Genomic DNA, 20,152 nt, shown 5'->3' on the forward strand with positions numbered 1-20,152 from the left:
AAAAATCTTGTTTTACTACTTTCATCAGTTTTATTTTCTGAAAATACTTGGGTTTTAGCATCTTACATGATCTGGAGAGAAGTCCAGGTGTTCAGCCCTGGATATGGGGAGAAAAAGAGGAAACCCTTTGAAGCAATTGTGCAAAACCTACAGAAAGTAGAGCAGTATTTCATTTTTTTGTGCTTGTTTTTCTTAGTCATGATATGCTTAAGGTTGGCTATATTGAGTTAAACCAAAGGACAGTCTAGTCCAATGTCCTGACAGCAACAGCATAAATAGCAGTAGCCAAGTGAATAATTAGGTCCTATGTTTATGATACATTATCTGTAGCCTGTAGACTTTGAGACAGCCATTGGTGGTATGGGGGAATGTGAATGTGTTTTTGGATTCCCCGTACGCCTTTTATTTTGCTGGAGCATATGTGTGCATGGCATAACTTAAGTCTTTAATGCTTTTTATGTTGATTTTTTTCCCCATTAATTTGCCTAGTGACTTTTGAACATTCTGAACTTTTAGCATCCACAGCTATATGTTGCAAGGAGCTTTGTAATTCTACTGTTTATTGCAGGAATATTATCTCCTCCTAGTCCTTTACTTGATTTTGGCATCTGTTGGTTTCACCTAATGCCCTGTTGCTGTTATACTGGAAGAGGCAGTGAGTGATTGTTACTTGCTTGTCTTCCCCAACACTGGTGGGGTGGGTTTTTGTGTTTTAAGAATTCAGTCATAATCACACCCCAGTTGTATCTTTCCCTCACTGAAGATCTTACTTCATGCAACTTCTCTGCATACAGAAGTTATTCTAAACACTTTGTTTTTTCCTCTGTGGTGTTTTTTGTTTGTTTTTTTTTTTTTTTTTCCTGTATTTTTATGCCAGGGAAGGTGAGTTGGGAACTGTATGTACTACTTGAGCAGTGGGTACCTCATGGGTTTCATGAAGTAGCATGATGATCTCTGGTTCTTGTTCTGTTTGTCTTGATACACTTTTTCCAGCTGCTGTTGTACAGTGGACCAATTTCTTCTTGAATCTACCCTGCTGTAGTGCCAAGATCTCATTCCTGAGTGGAAGGTTGTTTGGAGCCCCTTTAACAGGGAAAACTGGGATATTGTTTCCCTTGCTCATCAGTGTGCATCTACCGTTTTATTGCTCACTTACTTAATTGCCCGCATGTTTTTGTGGTTGGCTGTCATCTAAATCTAATGTAGTACCAACAGACTTAATGACCTAAATATTTGTCTCCATTTCCACACAATTTATGCATTGATGGAACAGCAGAGGAATTTACACAGGTTTCTGCTGTTGTTGTTGCTCCTAAGTGTATACCAGTTATTTATTCATATTCCTTGACACATTCCATATGCATGTTCTAACCCTTAACGTTTAATATATATCACTATTGGGTGTTTAGAAATGTCTTCAATACACCATGTCTTTGTAGATATAAAATCTGAGAGACTTCAATATTTTTGACTTCCATCCAAAAGTGCAGTTTTCCCTTCAGGTGAATCCTGTTTCTTTCCTTGTGTTTTGGGTGGTTGTTTGTTTTTTTGTTTTGTTTTCTTTTGTTTTAGGGAAAAGCGCTGGCTAAATCTTTCTCAAAGCTTAAAATTGTAGAGCCAGCTCACTTTGACTGTGGGCATAGTTGAGTATTTATTTAATACAACTTGAGGTCAGGTAGTTTTTATTTCATGAAAAAAAAAAAATAGAAACAGCCCAACTGGTGAACAACTATGTGTGTAAAAATTTAACTTTAAAACTGTTAAATAGATTATGATTCAGATTCACTGTAATCTGATCTCATTTTGTATGTTTAAGATACTAAATATTGCATACTTGTAGACAAAGTTAGTTTAAATTGCTGTCTGACTAGAAAATGCTACTTGGAAGTTTCAGTAGGAATGCTACTATTCTGTTTCCCCTGTAGGACAAAAAAGTAAATGAGGAAATAATCTTACTGCAAACATCCTTAAATGAATAAGCAATGTACAGTTGAAGTGGGAATATGGTTTTCTTGTGTAGTCAGATCTGGTTTATATTAGCAGTGAATTAAACTATAATGCTGGTAAATCAGTGTCCTGATGTAGCACTTCTGGGGTTTCCTTATGTATGAGTGAGAGTTTGTTTACAGACAGTGCTGCATCTTGGTTTTCCGATATTGTTAGTATAGCTGATTGCACTAAGAAATGCTTTAGAGGCAATACGTAAGGAGGCTGGTTAAAATTACCCAGGTGAATTCAGTGAGATATTGTTGAGATACTTGTCACCATCAACAGCAGTCGACTCTTTCTGTGTTTGCTTTATGAGAGAGAAGGAGACATGCAGAACTTTCATCTCTAAGGGCTATTAGTTACACAATCAAATCTAAATTTGTACTGTGTGCTAAAGTAATTAAAAGCAGTCATGGCTTTGAAAAAACTGCTTTTAACCTCCTTTATAGTGACATTTTCTACTTCAGTGTAATTTCTCAATCAATACTTTTAAGTTTAGATTTAGAAATGCTGAGAAAAGAACAGTTCAGTCAAAGGATGAAATTTGACCTCTGTTTTACATTGCTCTTCTCAGAACTCCTTCATCCCTGTTTTTTTTTCTTTTACTTTCTTACCACTTGGAACAGATTTTAACTTACCTCCTTCCCCGCCTGCCCCAACTTGAAAGCTGTGTCCAGCTCTGAGTATCTGTTTGGTTGCTGCTTATACTCCAAAGGGGTATGTGCATGTATATTTTTACACACAGGCGTGTGAGGCTCAGTTCTTGCTATTTTATTCCATGCATGAGTATTTGAGCATCAGTTTTAAACAAGTTTTGCTCACGATATAAAACTTTGAAAATTAAAGCACCCAGCCACATAATGAGATGCATTCTGAATGTGCATGCAACTATTCATTATTTCTCCTGCTGAACACTAATAAGGTGAGGTCTGCTGATGGTCATCTTTTGAATAGGGGAGCAGACAAAAAGAAGCTAAAAGCTAAACGCCCTTTAGGAATTATATTCTTTGTTGGTATAAAATAATTTTGGGAACATATTTAGCTTTGTTTCTGAAGGAAATTACGTGTATGTGATGGAATTTTTGTCTTTCCCTCTAACTTTTGAATCTACTCATTCTGTAGTGATGGCTTTCAGGGTCATTAGATGCCTATTAAGCCAAGCCAGCTGCATCCTCTATCTGCTCTTTGTCTAGTGGAAATACCATGTAGTGGAAGGTGAAAGAGGAGTCAAAATATAAAAATCTCTAGTTAGAGCACATTAGTTCTGCTGACAGGAATATGTGCTCGTTATAACAGTAGATTCTTGCCACATTCTGTTTGAAATGTGTTTTGAGTTTTTAGGTCTGAAATCTCTCCACACTGTAATATCTATATTTGCCTTTAATAAGGGTTGTGACTCAACCAAAATCCTTGAAACTTTTCAGTTTGATATTGGCATTTTTAAGGTCCTTAATTTACCAGTTAGAAGCCTGTGGTGTTCCCTACAAAAGCTAATGAAATAAGTGTTAAAAAACCCTTCATGTTTTTATTTTTTTTTTTTTTTTTTTTTTTTTTTTTTTTGAGCTGCTTAAAACAGGAGCAAACATGCCTTTGGACAGGCTACCTGTCTTAGACTCGTGTCAGGTTAGTGTTCTGGCTGTGGCTGAGATGGTTTAAGAAGCTACTGTATTCAGCTGCTTGTTTTACTGCCTGCCCCCCGCCCCCAGTTTTGCTGGCATACCTAAACAATGTGTCACTTCTTAACTCTGTTCTGTCAAATGATCTGGGTTAAACACTACCGGTATTTTCCTTCTAATGCAGAGAACTTCTGGCAGGAGGAATTAAGAAGTGAAGACATGTAGTTATGTTAGTTGCTGAGGGGAGGGAGAGATGTGATAAATTTTAACAGAAGATGGTAAACCCCTTACCTATCTTTACTGCAGCAAGAAACATATCTGACTGTAGTTGTCAGTTAGCAAGTATTCTGATAATGGTAGTTTGAGAATTTAAGCTTGTATGGTATGACTTCAACTCTTACATTGTTGGTATGGATTAGGTAAATACTGTGTCTCCACCCTTCATAACGTAACTGGCAAAGCAAAGCATTGCAAGGGATAGTTGGCATCGAGGGTTGGTGTAGTGGCATATGCACAGTTTAGTTTAATGAGTTCCCTGTAACCTTCTCAGATGAAATTTGAATCGTTACTATTAATAAACTATTCTCTCATTAGTCTATTTAGTTCATCAGTAATAAGTGTTGTTCAGAGTTGAGAGTTTATTGAAATCAATTTCACTGGCTTGATTCCTGGATATATTTAAATCTTTCTAAAGATGAACTGAATTTTTGTAAAGATAACTTTACTTATGGAATAAGAGAAGATTTAAAGCCAGGAAGTGTATAGCTATATCTTACTTAAAAATAGTGTTAGTTTTAATAAAATAAAACAGTCCTTGGTTCAATTTTGAGATGTCTGAGTTACAGGACTACTGTAACTTGTTCCAGCCTTTACTACACTTTGCATATGAACTTTCTTTTTCAATCGTGAAATACTAAAGAAGTGTGTATAAAATATTTAAGAGTGGAATTATTTAATTTTGTTAGAAAGCCTTCCTAAAATTGTAGCCATGAGATTGTGAAGGTAAGGTAAGAAGGAGGAAAGAAAATAATTTTATTACAACTAAATTCAGTAAACTTAAGTTTATGCTTCATGCAAGTTATTTTTGTATGGTTTGAATCTTGGTGAGGCTAAATCATGTTTTCCATTGGAAAAAATATTTTTGCATGCAGTGTTTTAAGTATTTGAAAATAGTATATTGTAACTGAACAGTTCTTCATACTACTAGTTTCTGAATATAAAGACTTTGTAACTTTTAAGGTTAATCCCTCGAAAATTGATTTCTTTCCAGCCCTTTTTCTTCATAAAAAGTGAAGACAGAATTTTAGTTGATTCCTTTTCTAGCTTCTGTATTGTACTTAATTTGACTTTATTTGTTGATGTTGATTTTCACTGACAGGAAAGCAAATAACTTGCTTTTAAAATACCTTACTTTAGAAAGCGCTATTGTTTTGTGAAACATTGCATAGTCCATTGAACTATAGACTGTTTTTGTTTTAAAACAGAATTGAACCTTTGAAGTATTTAAAACCTAAATAATGTTAATTTTTTTGTCAAATGAGCCAGTTGTTCTATCAGATCATAGAGTAGGATGTTGAGTATCTTACAAGTTACCCTCAGTATGTATTGCTGAACCATTAGGAATTAATTTTATAGGTGCTACTATGAAACTTTTTTTTTCCCTGCAGAGACCAATACTGTGTGTGTTTACAATGGCCAGCTTTAAAACTGGTACTGCTTGATGTGCATACATTGTGTGTGCTTCGGTAGGATCCTGTTTTCTATGCATTCAGAGTTCATACAGTAGTTTGTGTCACCTATTGTATCAGAATGGCTGGGATGCTGATAATAGCAATACTATGGTTGCTTGAAAGTGGTTTGAAAGGTATGCAGTTGTAGACTTTTAGGGAAAGTTCCTCATAAAGTAATTGCTGGAGGATTGTAGGTGGTCTCTGCCTCTCCTGAGTGTTTCTTTCGAGCAGTCCCCACGACATTTTAATGAGCATGTTATTTTGAAATGAAGGGCTTTTTCATCTAATTTTTCAACTCTCAGGAATAATTTTATAGGGTGTCCACATTTAGATAACTTGCCAGCCAGGAAGGAATGATGAATGCCGTAGCTCTGCATTACTTTATAGGCTCTGCTGAGTCTGGCACCTAGTGCTTGACTTCTGTAGCACCAAACATAGACACTCTCTTCCCCAAACATAAGCATTAATTAAAGTGCCTTGTTTTTTGTTCATTGACTGTTTCTTTACCTTTCTTATGTATACATGAGACCATAATGTAGGGAATGAATCTGCAGAATAAAATCAGTTGCCAAAAAGAACAATGTTAAGAAATCCCACTTTGTGAAGTGGAGAATATGGTCATTTCTTACTTCATTGTTGTATCCTGCTTATATTTAGAGGTTGATAGGGCTTTAGTGTTCAGGAGGGGAAGAAAAATACCCTGATTTTTTTTTTTTTTTCTTTTTTGATGGTTTGTTCAGTGGGATCATGAAACTGGCATGTCAGTATTGACCATCTTTTATGATACTCTGAAGTGCAGAAGCCATGTGCTGCAAGATGTTTTTTTTGTATTTTTACTTATAAAATAAAGGTTAAGGCATGCATAAGACAACAGCAGCATCCTCAGAACAACGTAGTTTGTACTTTGTAGAAGTTTTTACCTTGGTGTTCTGAGTAACGCTAACACTTCACAACTGAGATTTTTTGCTCAAAATCGTGGTGTTTAAGGAAGCAAAATTTTAGTTGGATCAACCTGGAGGTATACTGGAGCTTCACACTGGGTACTGATAGTCATCCATTAAACCTTCCCAGTAAACTTCTGTATGGCCATAATGATAAGGGACATTATAAAAACCAAGCCAAACAAATCAAACATGCCTTTGGCAGGCATCTGTTTTATTTATGTGTGACTTTACATAGTGATCTGAAGTAGCTGTATGTATGTAACTTGTTGATATTCAACTGTGCTATAGAGTTCTTTGGGGAATTTTGTAGGGCTAATACTAAGAACAGTGTGGCTTTTTTGTCATATTTCTTGTTGGTTTTGTCATATTTCTTGTTGTTTCAGTCAAGGTATGAATGTGTATAATAGCTGCTATTGGTTTTGTCTAATTTTTTTTTCTACAAGGAACATTTTATTCTTACTTGTTGAAAAAATAGGTTGTTCCTCATAGTCAGGTGGAAGGATGTAAATTGCCTCAGGGAGAACAATCTAACACATTATGAAATGGTGAAATGTGAGTAGCAATGTTGAAAACAGGCTGGGGTGATGGCTGACAGCAAACCATAAGTGCCTGTGCAATGCAATCCAGTGGCAGAGAAGGCCACTTGAATTCTCAGCTGGGTACGCAAAGATGTGTTACAGAGTGGGGACAAAACTTTGAAATACTTTATACAGTTAAGGTTGCAAAAAAAGTTATGCCTTATTAGGTACAATTTTCAACTCTAGAGACTACCATAAGTGTGTCTAAATTTGCATAGCTTGGAGGCAGCTGTTCCAAAAAATGTGTTGGTTTTGTGTGGTGGTGTGTTTGTTTTTTTTTTTTAAGGTTGTGTCCATCTTCTTACAAACAATGTTACATATATGCAGACAATTTTTTTTTTTCATACCCCTTAGTCAGGTGTCAGTTAAAACAAAGGTTGTTCTGCGTAGCAGCCAGGCAACAAATGTGGTTGGCTTGGGGATGAGTACAGTAATTCAATGCACAGCAGAGTGGGGTGGCCTAGTGATCAGACTGTTAATAAAGGGACAGAAAAGAACCCTTCTAAGAATGTACGTCATTGATGTTTGTCCTAGGGATTAAAGCTACAGAGAATGTAAAAATACACAATTTCCAAGTTTTTATTTTAAAGTGTTGTGGGTTTTTTGTTTGTTTGGGTTTTTTTGTTGACACTGTACTTGTTACCATCTGTTATTAGATTACTAGGACTTCTGGCTGTTCACTGCTTTTTCTGGTTAGTGAAGAATGAACTCTCTGGTGTTGGTACATAAGTCAGATCTTTTATTTGCTAATAGTAATAGCAAACATCTTAAATTTCTGACATTATTTGTTTCAGAAGCTTAGCAGCTCTTGGCAGTGATGCTAGACCTTCTGAGAGTAGTTTTATAACTTCTGAGAAACTTAAGATAATGTGTATCAGTGCAGAATGAAAGCATATCCTTGTGGGGACTTGCAAGTTTGTTGCCTGCACTTAAGAGAAGTCTGACTGAGGTTGGATGATGATAAGAATTTGCTGTCTAACTTGTTTTTTTGAAACGCATAAATATTTCCTATGACACTTGAATTTCAGACATGAAATAAGAAGGTTCAGATGTGTTCACTCAAAACCAGTTTTGATGATAACCTTTGTCTAAACACCTGTTGATTGTGATTATGTAATACTGTGGATTAGAAATGTGCACATTAAATACGGAAACAGGGAGTTTCACTGGGTTTTGAGGTTCAGACTTCTGGTCACTCCACAGTTTTCAATTTGTCTTAATTTTTCTTGATACTTTATGTAACAAAGATGAACGCCCATAAAATGATACCTTTCTCTGGTTCTCAGACGTGAATGAATTGAAGGAGTGCCTTCATGTACTAGTGAAGGAACAGCAAACTCTGGCCACACAAACTGCTACAACAGCTCTTTCAGCTATGAGGCTAAAGCAGAGGCTAGTTATCCTGGAACGATATTTCATTGCATTGAACAGAACAGTTCTTCAGGAGAATGTCAAAGTTAAGTGGAAAAGCAGTAGTATTCCTCTGCCTGCTGTGGATAAGAAAAGGTAATGACACATGCATGAACAAGCTAATACATTAGGAAAGTCATAGAAAGGTCATCAACCTGTGTGTAAGCACTTAATTTGATTTCTTCCTCCTCGTGAAACATTAGCGGTAAAGAAACTCCTCTTATTTCTTAAGATGGTTTTACGAGGTGTTACCTGTCACTCAGTTTTCCTCCGTGGCTGATGCTTGCTTATAGTGTCTCTGTTCATACTGGTGGGTTTTTATTGTAATACATTGCTGTAGATACTATTCTTTGAGCTACAAGTATACTTTTATTGAGGTTTTCCTTTTGTTCTACTTGGCTAGAAAGTATGGAGAAGCCTATTTCAGAAATTATGCTTATGGAGGTTACATACTTCTAATAATATTAATGTATTTTTTGTCAATATTTGCTCAGTTAAGGCACGTAACAAATTTAAAAATACAAATACCTTAAAGTTGAACATAATTCTCCTTAGCTTGGGTGAGAAATGGTGTAATCATGCATTTTATATGAAACTCTTTCCAGAGAACTAACTGAATAAGAAATCGTCTGATTACTTTCCATGTCTAGATAGCTTATTGACCTAAAAAATAGAAAAATCTATCAGATGAAACATTAAAGAAGCTATTAGGTAGCTGAACAAGGTTGCTGTCTGACAGAACAAGCAATTCAGCGAGAGAAATTTTTATGTTAGGTTGTCTCTAGCGTAAAAAATGAAAGGAGACAGTAAGTAGATACTATGACTAGTTATTATGGGATTGGAGTTCTGACAATATCTTTCTCTGAATAGTCTGTTCTCTGAAAATCTTTTTTTTTTTCAGTTCTGATTAAAAAGAGCACTGGTATATTTAAGTTATCAGATTGCTAAAAGTGCCAGTTTAAATTTTCTCTCTCTTGAAAAAGTCCTAAGCATTTAATTTCTTTCGATGTGAGGTGAAAAAGAAAACAGAGTTGTTGGTGTCTTTCTGAGAGAAAGCAGTAGGGAATCTCCTGTCATTAAGTACAAAGGAAAGTTTTCTTAAATTAATGTGGTTTGCTTAAAAAGAAAAGTTAACAGAAATGTGTGCAAGTCTAGTGGGTATTAACAAAAGTTCAAACTATCTCTCTTCCTTACACACACTAATATAGAAGCTGCAAAGAGAGATTCATAACATTGATGCTTGAATGGAAAGATAAGAAATGATAAAACTGATGGAATTAATTATCAATACTTGAAGATTCATGAAAAAAAAGCCTATAAGCATAGTTTATGCAGTCCAAATTAACTAGAAGTATAAACTTCCTGAGTAAATAATGAGTACGTGAAGTATCTTATGTCTGTGTATTTTGAATACACCACCATAATTTCACTCTGAGTAACTTATAGACATCTTTCTGATGGCAGTCAATTATGCCAGTCTAGTTTATTTTTCCTCTGTGAAACTTTTGGATGTTGAGGGTTGAATCGGTTGTTCTTTGAAGCAGCTTAAGTTGAATTTTGGTTGTTGACATTTTGATGTTGATCACCTTCATTCTCAGGAGACAATTACAATTCTCTACAAATAAAAATTGTGTAATTATATATGCGTGCATATAGCAAAATTATAAAATTGTCAAATATACAAGTTATACAAATAATTACTAATATAAATCTATATTATTATATAAATTATATCGAGACAATGCATATATAATTTTATTTAGCCCAAGACCTGTAGGCAAAGGTGTAGAAGGACTTGCACGAGTCGGATCCCGAGCAGCACTTTCATTTGCATTTGCGTTCCTTCGTAGAGCCTGGAGGTCAGGTAGGTCTACTCTGTAGCATATTGCGTATATTTTTTATTAGAAGACAGGTGATGCATTAAAGCATGTGTGTGTATTAAATATTTGCATAGAACTATACATTTATAAATGTTAGATTTGCATAATTGTATGTGGCATTATGCCCAACAACGCTGTTGCTGATTGAAGCCATCCAAGCCAGTCCCAATGCTGTGTTGTGCTGGGATACTTCTATGCTTAGGAAGGCAAATTGGGATTTCATGAAGAGAATGTATTTTTAATGCCAGGTTTCAGAACAGTTACATTTATTATTCAGACAGGGTCAATCCACTGTATTACTACATGATAGTATCAACTTAGAAAAGGAGTTTGGAGCAGTAGTGTGAAGCTTCTCTTTAGTTTGTGTACTTGTCAGCAATTTGTCAAATTGCAGAGGTTGGCAGACTTGTCACCTGTGCCACTTGAACCTAACTGTTTGTCTCAGTCTGCACTCTTTGCTCAGACGGCAGCTGTTTGGCTCGCTCTTTGTCCAGCCAACCCTAGTTCTTCTTCAGATTTCCTCAGCAGATCCATAGTGGGATGAGCTGGTTTAAGAGTTGTCACCTTTCTGAATGTATTTTTTGTGAAGCAGATATTCTTCAGAAGTCTTGGAGTCAAAACGTTCATGTGAAAATTGAGAACTTTGTACATACTATTAAGTAACTTGTAAGCTTGAGGCTAAAAAAAATAAATAAATCCACAAATCATTGTGTACAAAAATTTGTGTAACTTCTGTAAAGATGGGAGTGTAATAGTATTACGGTGTTCCTTAGGTGAAGATGCAGACCTGTGTAGTGAATTGTTACAGGAATCGCTTGATGCACTACGAGCTCTACCAGAGGCATCCCTTTTTGATGAGGGGACTGTATCTTCTGTATGGCTGGAAGTGGTAGAAAGAGCTACTAAATTCCTAAGGTCTGTTGTGACTGGGTAAGTTTCTTTTTTTTGAGCATTGCTGAAGTAGCTGTTAAATGGCAAACTTGCATCTCTTAGCAGCTGATGGTATAAGCATAATAGTTTATGGAAAATTAAAGATTCTTTCCTTTTCTAATGTTGTTGTACAAGCAAGCAAAAAATACATGAACTGTTGAACTGATGCTCTTAAAATATGATTTAATTCCTTTAACCGTTTAAGAAAAATCTGAATTGGAGTGATCTGAATCACTGCATGTAGACTTAACTGAAAAATAGTGTTTCACTAATGTGAACTGTATCTACATGAAGAGTGTTTTGGTAATACAATATAGGTGTACACTTAATTGTGCCTTGCTAGTAGTAAAATAATGTAGACTTCTGTGCATATGAGGGAAAATACACTCATATTGGACTTCGAGCACTCCCCTGCTTTGCCCTGTTATTTAAGGAGACTTAAAGTTACCCTTTTACAATAGTTACCGGAAATTAATTGTCTTTTGAATACTGGAACTACATCCTTATAGTGAATATCATAAAGAATATTTGAATTTCACCTGTGAAGAATGTTTTTCATGTTCTTAGCATGTTTAATAGCCTATAGAGTACACACTGAAGCTTCGGGCAATTTTAAAGCCTAGCTGCCACTCTAAAAATTGATCTTGTGTGAAATGTGTCAGCTTTTCTTCTCAGCTGCTTTCATCACCGCTTTTATATTTTTCTGTAAGTTTAGTTGGTGTGTTGTAGATGCTTTTGGTAAGCAAATATGTATTGTTTCGAATTACTTCTTAGTTAATGTATATTGTTTGACTATTAAATAGAGATGTGCATGGAGCTCCCAGTACCAAAGGTCCAGGAAACATTCCATTACAAGACCAGCACTTGGCGCTTGCCATATTGCTAGAACTGGCAGTGCAGAGGGGTACACTAAGGTGAGAAGCATGAGCACTCTGATTTTTAACCATCACTGACTGTTGGAATGGCTTGAGCAGTGCCTGTCTTCAGTTTTCATGGGTTTGGGTTTAACATAATAATTGTGGTTCAGGGCATATGAACCTTTTCTGTAAAGCAGTGGTGATCAAGATCTTATGTTAGCTAGATTGCAAAATCCATTTTTGATATTTTGATAATCTGTTTAAAATGTAAAGCCATGATGTCTGATATTGCTAAACTTCAAAATGTAGAAAGTGAATTGTATGGATAACCTAAAATAATGTTTTTAGGAATGCTAATTAATAGAGGGTGTAAACTTCCTCTTTCAGCCAAATGTTGTCTGCAGTTATGTTGTTGCTTCAACTTTGGGATAATGGAACGAGGGAAACAGATAATGAGCGATCTGCACAGGGTACAAGTGCACCCCTTCTACCTTTGCTACAAAGATTTCAGAGTATAATATGTAATAAAGATGTGCCCAATACTGAGGAAGAGATTCAGGTACTTACCCTTGGATTATTTGAAAGGGGCATTATGTTGGTATCAAATTTCATTTGGATGGCTAAAATAATTATAAAATTATCCAAACAAAATTGGCAGTATGTTTTCCATGCAAGGTGTTTGGTTTTCATGCGTACATTTGAGTTTCTTGAGGTAGGAGGAAGAATGTCATAGTATCGTTAGAAGTAAGCTTTGTGTTTCAGAGTTAATGCTTTTGTGATAATTAGAGATGTGACCAGTTAACTTTTCTGCATATTTGGATTGTTTTTATTTAGTTGTGTTTGAAGTTAATTGAACTATGACTCTTAGTGAATATTATTGAGGTTGATAAAACATAGTGAATGAGTTTTTTTAATGCTTGTAACTTTTTATTATATTCACAATCTGACTATATTTTCTCAATGTGTGTGTTTGGAATTTTCCTCTAAGAAAAAGGATGTGCAGAGTTAATTTGGCTTTTCTTAAACTTGTGCAACTCAGCATGTCTAAAATGTATTGTGTATCTGTATGTGTAGTGACATAGAAATACCTTGAATAGTCTTCTGACTGCTCTTTTTTCTTTTCTAGCTCCTGACTTACCCTCTGAGTCCAAATGAAAGTTTTCTAAGGTATCTGACTTTACCACAGGACAATGAGCTAGCGATTGATCTGAGACAAACAGCTGTAGTGATCATGGCCCATTTAGATCGTCTAGCCACCCCATGTATGCCTCCACAGTGTAGCTCTCCTACATCTCATAAGGTAACTGTTTGCAATGTCAAATTTAGTAAGATATTTTTCCTGAAAGTGTAACTGATTTTCAGTTTGGAAAGAAAACGACTCCTAAGATTGTTCAAATTTCCTTTTGAGTTTGACAAGGTAAACCTTGAGTTGCCTAAATTTATCTTACCTGGGTATCTTTTATTACATCAGTGCTCCTTCAGTCAACCTTGGAGTACAATTCTATGGTTTGTGAACCATTCTTTCTTATCACAATGCTATGGCTAATTCTGCCATATTTTGAGCTGTTCCCTGTGTTTATCAGAGTAAATACTCAAGACTGGACTTTGTAAATGTTAAAGTTCTGAACTTGAAAAAATCTCTGAACTGTAGATATTTATAGATTATTCAGTACCAGACTAAACTCAATATGATGCATGCAAGCATTTATTTTTGATATCTTCTAATAGGTAAGCTTTACTGACTACTGCCGGTAATGGCTGACACAGAATTGAGTATATTTGGCATATAAAGGTTTAAAAAATAATCTGCTCTTTGCATTTCATTAAGTTGCATATTTCTAAATTAGTACTTAGGGAATTTCTTATTTTCTAGGGATCTCTGCAAGAGGTGATTGCTTGGGGTTTAATAGGTTGGAAATACTATGCTAATGTGAGTGGTCCAATTCAATGTGAAGGACTCGCCAATCTTGGTGTTGTGCAGGTTGCCTGTGCAGAGAAACGTTTTCTAATATTATCTAGGAATGGACGAGTTTATACACAAGCATACAACAGCGATACTCTGGTGAGAGTTTTTTACATGTTTTTAAAAATGTGTTCTCTTCTGTATTACTTCGTAGCTTAAGTCTGCTCCTTTAACTATTTACAGTATCTTGGAAGAGTAGATGGAGACATGCTGATTTTTGTGAGCTTTTATATTGTTGTTTTTGAACTTTCAGAAATAGTGGTTTTGATCTCTTGTATTGATTTGATGAAATGCATCTATTTTCTGTAATTTCTATCAGGCTAGAGGTTATTAATACAATGATAATTGCTTTCATTGGTATGCTGGCCTTGGTAACAACTTTAGAAATTGGCAGATGTGAAAAGGAATTTACTTCAGTGATGTAACACTGCCCAAACTATGTAGTTTCTCAAACAAAACTATACTGTAACAGAAACATTTGTCACTAAGATTTGCCTGTAAGATTAAGATAAACATCATCTTCATATATACTGAAGACCTTACAAGGATGGGAACAAAATAACTTCAAAGCGTTGTTTTTATAAGACTTGAATAGCAGATTGGAACTTTTTTTTCTTTATACCTTCACCTCATTAATTTGAGTGCACAGTTTTGATAAAGTCTTAGGAAAACTGTACCTAGTTATTCTGTATATAAGCAAGTGATGGAAGATATAAGCAGTTTTTGTAAGTATATTGCTTTTGCTTGGTTCACAGGGACCACAGCTTGTGCAGAGTCTAGCTTCCAGAAATATTGTGAAGATAGCAGCACATTCAGATGGGCATCACTATCTTGCTTTGTCAGCAAATGGTGAAGTTTTCTCTTGGGGTTGTGGAGATGGTGGAAGACTAGGCCATGGGGATACAGTGTATGTAATAAAAAGAATTATAACGCTTATCTGACAGTGTTCTGAATTCATAGTAAAAACTATTTAGTTGTGCATATAAACACATTCAGAATTTGACATTTGTCTGTTATTGAACAGAACTTGCATTCTCCTTGCATGTTTTCTCTGCATGTAATATTTCCAGTTCTGTATTAATGCTACTTTCTGAAATACCTGTAGATAGACGGTGTAGTAGTGGTTGCACTGTTATTAGGCCTTTTATTCATGGTTTTATGAATCCACAACGCATTTTCTCTAGAAACATTGACTCAAATGTCAGAGTGGGGTCATCATTTCCTATGCAGTCATGTTTCATATATTATTCCTTTTTTCCCCTGTGGTAAACAATAACATTACTGTCCTGCTTTTGTGTAGGAGCAGCCTTCTACAGGGGTATTCTGTAGGGGTGGTACCTCAATGTATTTTAGAGGTTTTAAGTGTCTTCCCCCAGTGCTGAATTCTCTATAAAGCAAGGGAGTTGCTACACAAGGGTTAGCAGTGTTGTGAAATTAATTGTTCTGTCATGAAATTAATTGTTCAGATATAATAATTAAAGAAAAGAGAATATTTTTTTATAACAGACAAACATTTTTTAAAAAACACTGCATTAATTTAATTGGAAATAGAAATCATAGTTGTCAGACATTCTTTCAGTGGTTTGTATGTTGTTAAACAATCTGAACTTAATTTTTGGCTTAGCTGTATTTATATCTTGATATTACTAGTCCCAAGTAAGGTTTGCAGGTAGAATTGCAGAAATTGTTTTCTAACAAGTATGTCACACCTTTTATTATCTACTCATCACCTTTTGTGAAATATGTTAACTTTCTTTAAATAGCCCTCTGGAGGAACCTAAGATGATATCTGCTTTATCTGGAAAGCAAGCTGGGAAACATGTTGTTCATATCGCATGTGGAAGCACCTACAGTGCAGCCATTACTGCTGAAGGAGAGCTATATACATGGGGACGAGGAAACTATGGCAGGCTTGGTCATGGTATGTTACTTGATATCTTGAAGTAAGTTTGTCAAAGAATTGTTTAGTACCTGTCTCAAATGATGTTTTATCCAACTTACCTAAAGCTGATTTGAGAACCATATGTGGTTTCACATGAATTGAAATAATTATGGGAGGGATTGTCTCAAAACTACTAAATTTCTGTAAGTTATGTGAAAATAAGCAATCGAGTGGAGAAGAAAAATCTACACTGTTCCCTTCCTTGTGAAGCAAAGACTATTTCATGGGTTAAGCCCATATTAGATATCTAAGAAACCATATGGGAGCTTAGTCATGATGCTCAAATCTGAAAGCAAAACCAAACCAACACCCCGCCACCCCCACACAACAAAACACCCAAAAGCAAACAAAAAAAACCCAAACAGAAGAACCTACCAGACATTGTTGGTTTTGCTTCTCACAGAACTACTTTGTTTTGAAGGTTCCAGTGAAGATCAGACCATCCCAATGCTGGTCACGGGGCTGAAAGGACTCAAAGTTATTGATGTGTCCTGTGGGAGTGGAGATGCTCAGACTCTTGCAGTTACTGAAAATGGTTAGTAGCAAAATGTAACTTAACAGTTTAATAAATAAGCTTACCTTTTCTTCCATTCACTCTGAAGATATTTATACTGCAGATATGCTTATTTCTAGTGGCTTGAGTTCTGTAAGAATTTGAAACTGTAATTCCTTTTGGGGAAACATGTATGTGCAGATATATTTCCATGCATAGATATGCAATATATTTGTTATGAATATGCAAATATATATTTCCATTTATGGTCTATATATTTAAAATACCCATGTAAATGTATACACACAAAATATTACATATATGTGCATACGTGTCTAAATTTTATTCATTATTATATAAGTGCAAATAACTCATATTGTCACAACAGCCAGAATTTTAAGTAGGAGAGTTGTCTGTGTTAACCCATGGGAAGTGCCAAAGAGGGGCTGTATTGAAATTCTGCTTCCCAGCATCCCTGAGCGAGGTGCCTAGGGTGAGACAGATTCAAAACCTGAATTTCACTGTGTGAGGTTAATCCCTGAAGTCATCCCTTAGAAAGCAGATAGTTCTTGGAAGCTAGTTGTTCTTTTAAAATATAGCTGGTTATGTTGATGTGCAGTATTTAAAAGCTGAAAGATTTGCTCATCCAGGAAATGGAAACCCATATTTTTTTATTTTTATTTTCCCCCTCTTGGTCCCCTTCTTGCATGCTTCTATTGCTTATCAGAGTATCTTAGAGACTAGCTTATGCAAATAGGGAACGTAAATGCATCAGAATGTAAAACTAGACTTTCTTTTTTGGACATGCATGGGTTTACCATTCTTGAACCATAATTTTACTTAATGCAGATGCAGAATGACTTGACTATTTCTAAGATCCTACATCAGGGCTTAGATTTAGTAGTGTATTTCAAAAGAACACTATAGACAATGGCACTTTCAACTTCATTTTGTGAAATGGTTGAATGACAAGAACTGAAAATTAAGAAAACAGGTTTTGCAGACAATTTGGCCATTTGATGTGGAAAAAAATTTTGCAAGTTCTTACAAATAATGCCTTATAATAAAAGAAGGCAGTTTTTAACTGAAGATCACACTACAGGCTTAACTTGCAGTAAATCCTATACTTCATACGTTTTTAAGAAGGACTTTCTGTACACTGATGAATTCTTAGTGCATGTTATGTGTTACACTTTTTATGTTTAGTTTTGCCAACATGAAAACTTTTCAGATTTTTTCTTCCTTTTTTCATGAACAATTAGAAATTAATTTGTAACTGCTATTCTTAAGTTACAATTTGAAAATTGTGCTTATTATAGAATCTCAGATTTTAAAGAACTTGCTTTTTAAAACAGATAACTTCATTACATGAAAAAGCAATGCAATATTTTTTATTTTCTTTTTTCTTGATTTAAAGGCCAAGTGTGGTCTTGGGGTGATGGAGATTATGGAAAACTGGGAAGAGGAGGCAGTGATGGTTGCAAGACTCCCAAGTTGATAGAAAAACTTCAAGATCTGGACATTGTGAAAGTACGTTGTGGGAGTCAGTTTTCTATTGCTTTAACCAAAGATGGCCAGGTCTACACCTGGGGAAAAGGTGACAATCAAAGACTTGGGCATGGAACGGAAGAGCATGTTCGATATCCCAAACTGCTGGAAGGCTTGAAAGGTAATTGTCAGAGCTTGAAATATTCCAAAGTTCTTTTTGCTGTTATTGGAATTTTTTACCACACACTAATGATCTCAATTTTAATGATGGTACCACGTACTCTCACGTTTTATGCTGGTTGCATTGAAAAAAGTAATAGTGCACACTTCCCATCACTTCTGCATTTATACCTTTAAAATTCTAGCAGACTTAGAGACACTATGACTACCTTAAATGCTGCTTGTCTTGTGTTCTCTTTATTCTTCTTGCTTTTCTGTTATTAGGTTCACAGAAATGCTTATTTAAAACATGTATTTTTGCATTGTCATGCAAATAAATATATATTATACATACGCTTCAATTAAGGCATGTGAATAGAATAAATGAAAATCACAGGCAACAGGTAATGTTGTTGAAGTTGTGTTCATGCCAGTACTTTTGACTAGTTTGTAACAGTGAAGTTTATTTCTTGAGTTTGTGAGAAACCTGAGGTTCTGTAGGGAAGGATGAGGAAGAAACCTCTTTTATTGCTCTATCTTTCCTAAAATTGTTACTCTCATATGATGAACGATCTAACTGAAAGTAACTTCTGAACTCATGACTACGATGTAACTTTACAGTCTCTGTTCATAGATGGGGAGATCTTTTATTAAAACTTTCCTGAAGAAGTATCTACATAGAAGGGATACAAAACAGAAGATTTTTTTAAACTTGTAAACTTTTGTACTTAAGCTGTCTCTTAAGAATCTTTAAATATTTCCTTGGTTTTTCTTTTGCTGTACTCTTCCAATCCACTACTAAGGCAAAGGTGAGACTCTTGATGTCCATAATGTGTTCACAGTTAACTATGGTTGTAATTAGTACAGTTTTCCTTACCTCTGATACTTTTCTGTTAATGATTGCAATCTTTAAGTTATATTTTCAATATTTGACTTCCCTATCAGGAAAAAAAGTGATAGATGTGGCAGCTGGATCTACCCATTGTTTAGCACTGACTGAAGATAGTGAAGTGCATAGCTGGGGAAGCAACGATCAGTGTCAACATTTTGATACTTTGCGGATCACCAAACCAGAGCCCGCAGCTCTCCCAGGGTTAGACACAAAGCATATTGTTGGAATTGCTTGTGGGCCTGCTCAGGTGAGTTTTATTTTTGAATTGTTAATTACAATTTGTCTTTTTCTCTCACTGAGACTAGTTCTGTACACTAATCCCAGTCCCTTTTTCTGTGCTTGCATGACTTTTCTTATTGTTATTTCTTATTCTGAATAAATGAAGGCTTGCAAAAAACTAATCCTGTGCAGTTCCTCTGCCAAAAAGGGATGACCAGCTTTACCTCTGTTGGGTATTCTGAGAAGTAGCTATTTACCTGTTTGGGGTTTTTGTCTGGTACAGCAATTGAAGAGTTGTCAAACAGAATGTGTCCTGCAGCAAAGATAGTGAGGTATCTGGACTGGCATAACAGCACTTTGGAAAATGTGATAAGAGAGTTCTTTTCTTTTCTGGGATTGGTAGGGTTTTATGTATGTTTACAAGGATGCAAGTGGAGGGTTCTCTTCAACTGATGTGCTGATATTATTTCTGCATCTTCTGTTACTGTTTGAAGGCAGATGTTAGCTTTACGCTCCTATCTTTAATCAGTGTCATCTTATATTTTGGAAATACCTGTAGAACTTTGTATATGGTTTCCATTTATAGAGTTTTGCTTGGTCATCGTGTTCAGAATGGTCAATAGGCTTGCGGGTGCCGTTTGTGGTGGATGTTTGCCCCATGACATTTGAGCAGTTGGATCTGTTACTAAGACAAGTGACAGAGGGAATGGATGGCTCCTCTGACTGGCCCCCTCCTCAGGAAAAGGAGTGTATGGCTGTGGCAACATTAAACCTTCTAAGGCTTCAGGTACCTTCAATTTCTTACGCATTGAGCAGTCGTTGAGCTAAATGTTTCAGTAAATTGCTGGGATGAAAATAGTGGATTTAATGTGCTTTATAATGTTTTTATTGATTTAAAAAGTGAAATAAGTACAGTATCACTTTTTAATTTTTGAAATTTGGCAGCTAGTGTTTGTTTTTTTTTCTTATCAACATCTTTTGGATCTCATTAAAAATGAATTACAAAAATAAAATGTAAATGGATTAAGCCTTGTATACCCACTCAATAAATCCATACACTCA

At 35.5% G+C, this 20,152-nt stretch overlaps 1 protein-coding gene across 4 annotated transcripts in view; it reads left to right on the plus strand.

Moving 5' to 3' along the window:
* Window positions 1-20,152, plus strand: part of LOC104839887 (E3 ubiquitin-protein ligase HERC2) — a 114,479-nt gene that overhangs the window by 21,563 nt on the left and 72,764 nt on the right. For 2 of the 4 annotated variants that reach the window (XM_010580468.1, XM_010580472.1), the window contains exons 4-16: window positions 8,144-8,363; window positions 10,031-10,131; window positions 10,921-11,077; window positions 11,881-11,991; window positions 12,322-12,493; window positions 13,061-13,234; window positions 13,808-13,996; window positions 14,653-14,804; window positions 15,661-15,818; window positions 16,261-16,374; window positions 17,750-18,001; window positions 18,925-19,118; window positions 19,677-19,877. In XM_010580468.1, the coding sequence (XP_010578770.1) occupies window positions 8,144-8,363; window positions 10,031-10,131; window positions 10,921-11,077; window positions 11,881-11,991; window positions 12,322-12,493; window positions 13,061-13,234; window positions 13,808-13,996; window positions 14,653-14,804; window positions 15,661-15,818; window positions 16,261-16,374; window positions 17,750-18,001; window positions 18,925-19,118; window positions 19,677-19,877 (2,195 nt within the window). Of the gene's footprint in view, window positions 1-3,552; window positions 3,613-8,143; window positions 8,364-10,030; window positions 10,132-10,920; window positions 11,078-11,880; window positions 11,992-12,321; window positions 12,494-13,060; window positions 13,235-13,807; window positions 13,997-14,652; window positions 14,805-15,660; window positions 15,819-16,260; window positions 16,375-17,749; window positions 18,002-18,924; window positions 19,119-19,676; window positions 19,878-20,152 lie in introns of all 4 variants that reach the window. The other 2 variants (XM_010580471.1, XM_010580469.1) reach the window with 2 other exon arrangements.

This window comes from Haliaeetus leucocephalus, unplaced genomic scaffold (genome assembly GCF_000737465.1).
Source record: "Haliaeetus leucocephalus isolate CR32 unplaced genomic scaffold, Haliaeetus_leucocephalus-4.0 Scaffold712, whole genome shotgun sequence".
In the NCBI taxonomy this organism is placed as follows: Eukaryota; Metazoa; Chordata; class Aves; order Accipitriformes; family Accipitridae; genus Haliaeetus; species Haliaeetus leucocephalus.